The sequence below is a fragment of the Guillardia theta genome (genome assembly GCF_000315625.1).
Source record: "Guillardia theta CCMP2712 unplaced genomic scaffold GUITHscaffold_623, whole genome shotgun sequence".
Taxonomy (NCBI): Eukaryota; class Cryptophyceae; order Pyrenomonadales; family Geminigeraceae; genus Guillardia; species Guillardia theta.
Window position 1 is genome coordinate 2104 of NW_005434105.1, and position 1903 is coordinate 4006.

The following is a 1903-nucleotide window of genomic DNA, read 5'->3' on the forward strand; positions in this document are numbered from 1 at the left end:
GTCTACACGTCTCTCATCCTCTACCTGTGTAGAGCAGCAGCGGGACGACTTCCTCCTTCCGCAGCCCTGCTTCCTTCACTCGCTCCTCCGCCATCAAGCCCTCCACGTCGCGGATGCGTCTGATCCCCTGCGAGAGCTGCCGCCGCATGCTCGGGTCTGTCACGGCCTCCCACTCGCGCTTGGGCGTCGTGACCTCGTTGTGGTTGGGCGGAGTGAACGGCTCCTCCGAGTCCTTCCTGTGGCAGTGCTCGTCCTCTAGCCCCTTCCACAGGTCTATGCTGGGCAGCCCGATGCGCTCGATGAGGCCCCCGTGAAACTCCTCCAGCCTCCCGAAGATAGCTTCCTCTCCTTCCTCTATCGAGAACTTCGCGTTCCCTCCCTCTGACCTCCCTCTTGACCTTCTCGCTGATGCTGCCGATCTTCCTGAAACTGCATCCGATGACGTCACCTGGACGGCTTCGAGCACGTTTGCGATGCGTCTACCGCACGCCTCCTTCGTCTCCCTCGCTAGCAGCCCTGACAAGGGAGACCTCGGGCTGCCCCCGCCGATCTGCTCTGCGACCCTCCGCAGCACGTCAGGCCGGGCGAGCATGTCCTGCTTGTACGCGAGCTCCCACTCCCTCGCGATCGTCCTCATCGACACTACTGCATGTCTCAGCGAGACGCGCGAGGAGGTCGGCCGGCAGGTTGAGACCCAGGCAGAGCTCGCTCACTCGCCCGTGACCTGCCGTCATGTCCGAGTCTTGGGAGCGACTGAGGTACAAGACCTGGAGCGTGTCGCGCATGTCAGGAGGAAGCGTCCACCGACCTGAGTCTGACGATGACGAGTCCTCGCCTTGTTTCGCCTTGCCTGACTCGGGGATTGAAGCTTCTTCAAGCTCATGCAGCTGCTGTAAACCGACCTCAGAGTCCGCCTCAGCCTTGTCTGCTGGTCTGCTCTGAGCTTCTTGCGCGCGTTCGCATTGACTTGGGTTTCTCTCCTTCAGCTCGTCGGGTTGATCTCCCTGGTCTAGCGATAGCTTGACTAGTGCTTGCGCCTCCTCTCCCTCGATTTGTCTTCTTCTCTTCTTCCTCTGCTCGTCATGTAGCCTATCGGCCTCTCCTTCCTCTGGCTTTCGCTTCTCCTTCTCTTGTCTCTTGCTTGCTGTCAGGCCTGGCGTCAGAGTCGCCTGCTGCTTGTCGTGATCATCCCTTTCATGCCCATGCCCATGCCCATGCTCAATCCTTTCATGTGCTGACGTCATCATCACTTGCTCGCTGGCCTCCTCGTCTCGATGCTTCCTCCTCTCGTCTAGACTATCCGACCCCACCTGCCCTCATGCGTCAGACCCTCATACCTCACGGCTACATGTACATCCGGCCCTACCCTAGAAGCCGAAGCCGCAGACGAGCCGCCGGTCGTCAGTCTTCTTGTCTTGTTGCTCTCGCCTGCGCATGGCTTAGACGATCGTAGTCTATCGCCTCTACCTTACCTCCCCCTTCCTTCACAAACGCCTCGAAGCTTCTATACCCTCCAGGCCTCTCGCACTCCTCCAGCCCTCGGAAACCCTCTCTCAGCTCCTCGCTCCAGCCCTCCTCGCACTCCCTCCAGTCTGCCCTGTACCCGTCGCTCCTCACGACCCAGCCTGTGCTGCTTATCCACGTCCTCCAGCCCTCTAGCTCTTGTCTGTCGTTCTCTTGCTTGTTGTGATAGTATTGGAGTAGACAACAGTGCAAGAACACGCTGCTCAGCTTGGTCATCTTCAGCATCATGACGTAGCTTCTGACATGAACGGCTCTGTCCAGCACATAGAAGTAGAATAAGACCTCCTGACCACCTCCAGGCATCATCTCTTCTCGAAGATGCTCTTCGATCTTGTCCATCCCCTCCTCCCATGATACCGACGGGTCCAAGCACCCATCG

The 1903-nt window shown here is 59.1% G+C and overlaps 1 protein-coding gene across 1 annotated transcript; it reads right to left on the reverse strand.

Moving 5' to 3' along the window:
* Positions 1-13: 13 nt before the first annotated feature.
* On the reverse strand, positions 14-1830 carry GUITHDRAFT_122975 (hypothetical protein; the record flags this gene model as incomplete). The annotated part of the gene is made up of 4 exons (XM_005817734.1): positions 14-645; positions 695-1310; positions 1367-1428; positions 1473-1830. The coding sequence occupies 4 exons, from the start codon at positions 1828-1830 to the stop codon at positions 14-16; spliced, it is 1668 nt and encodes a 555-aa protein (XP_005817791.1).
* Positions 1831-1903: the final 73 nt, after the last annotated feature.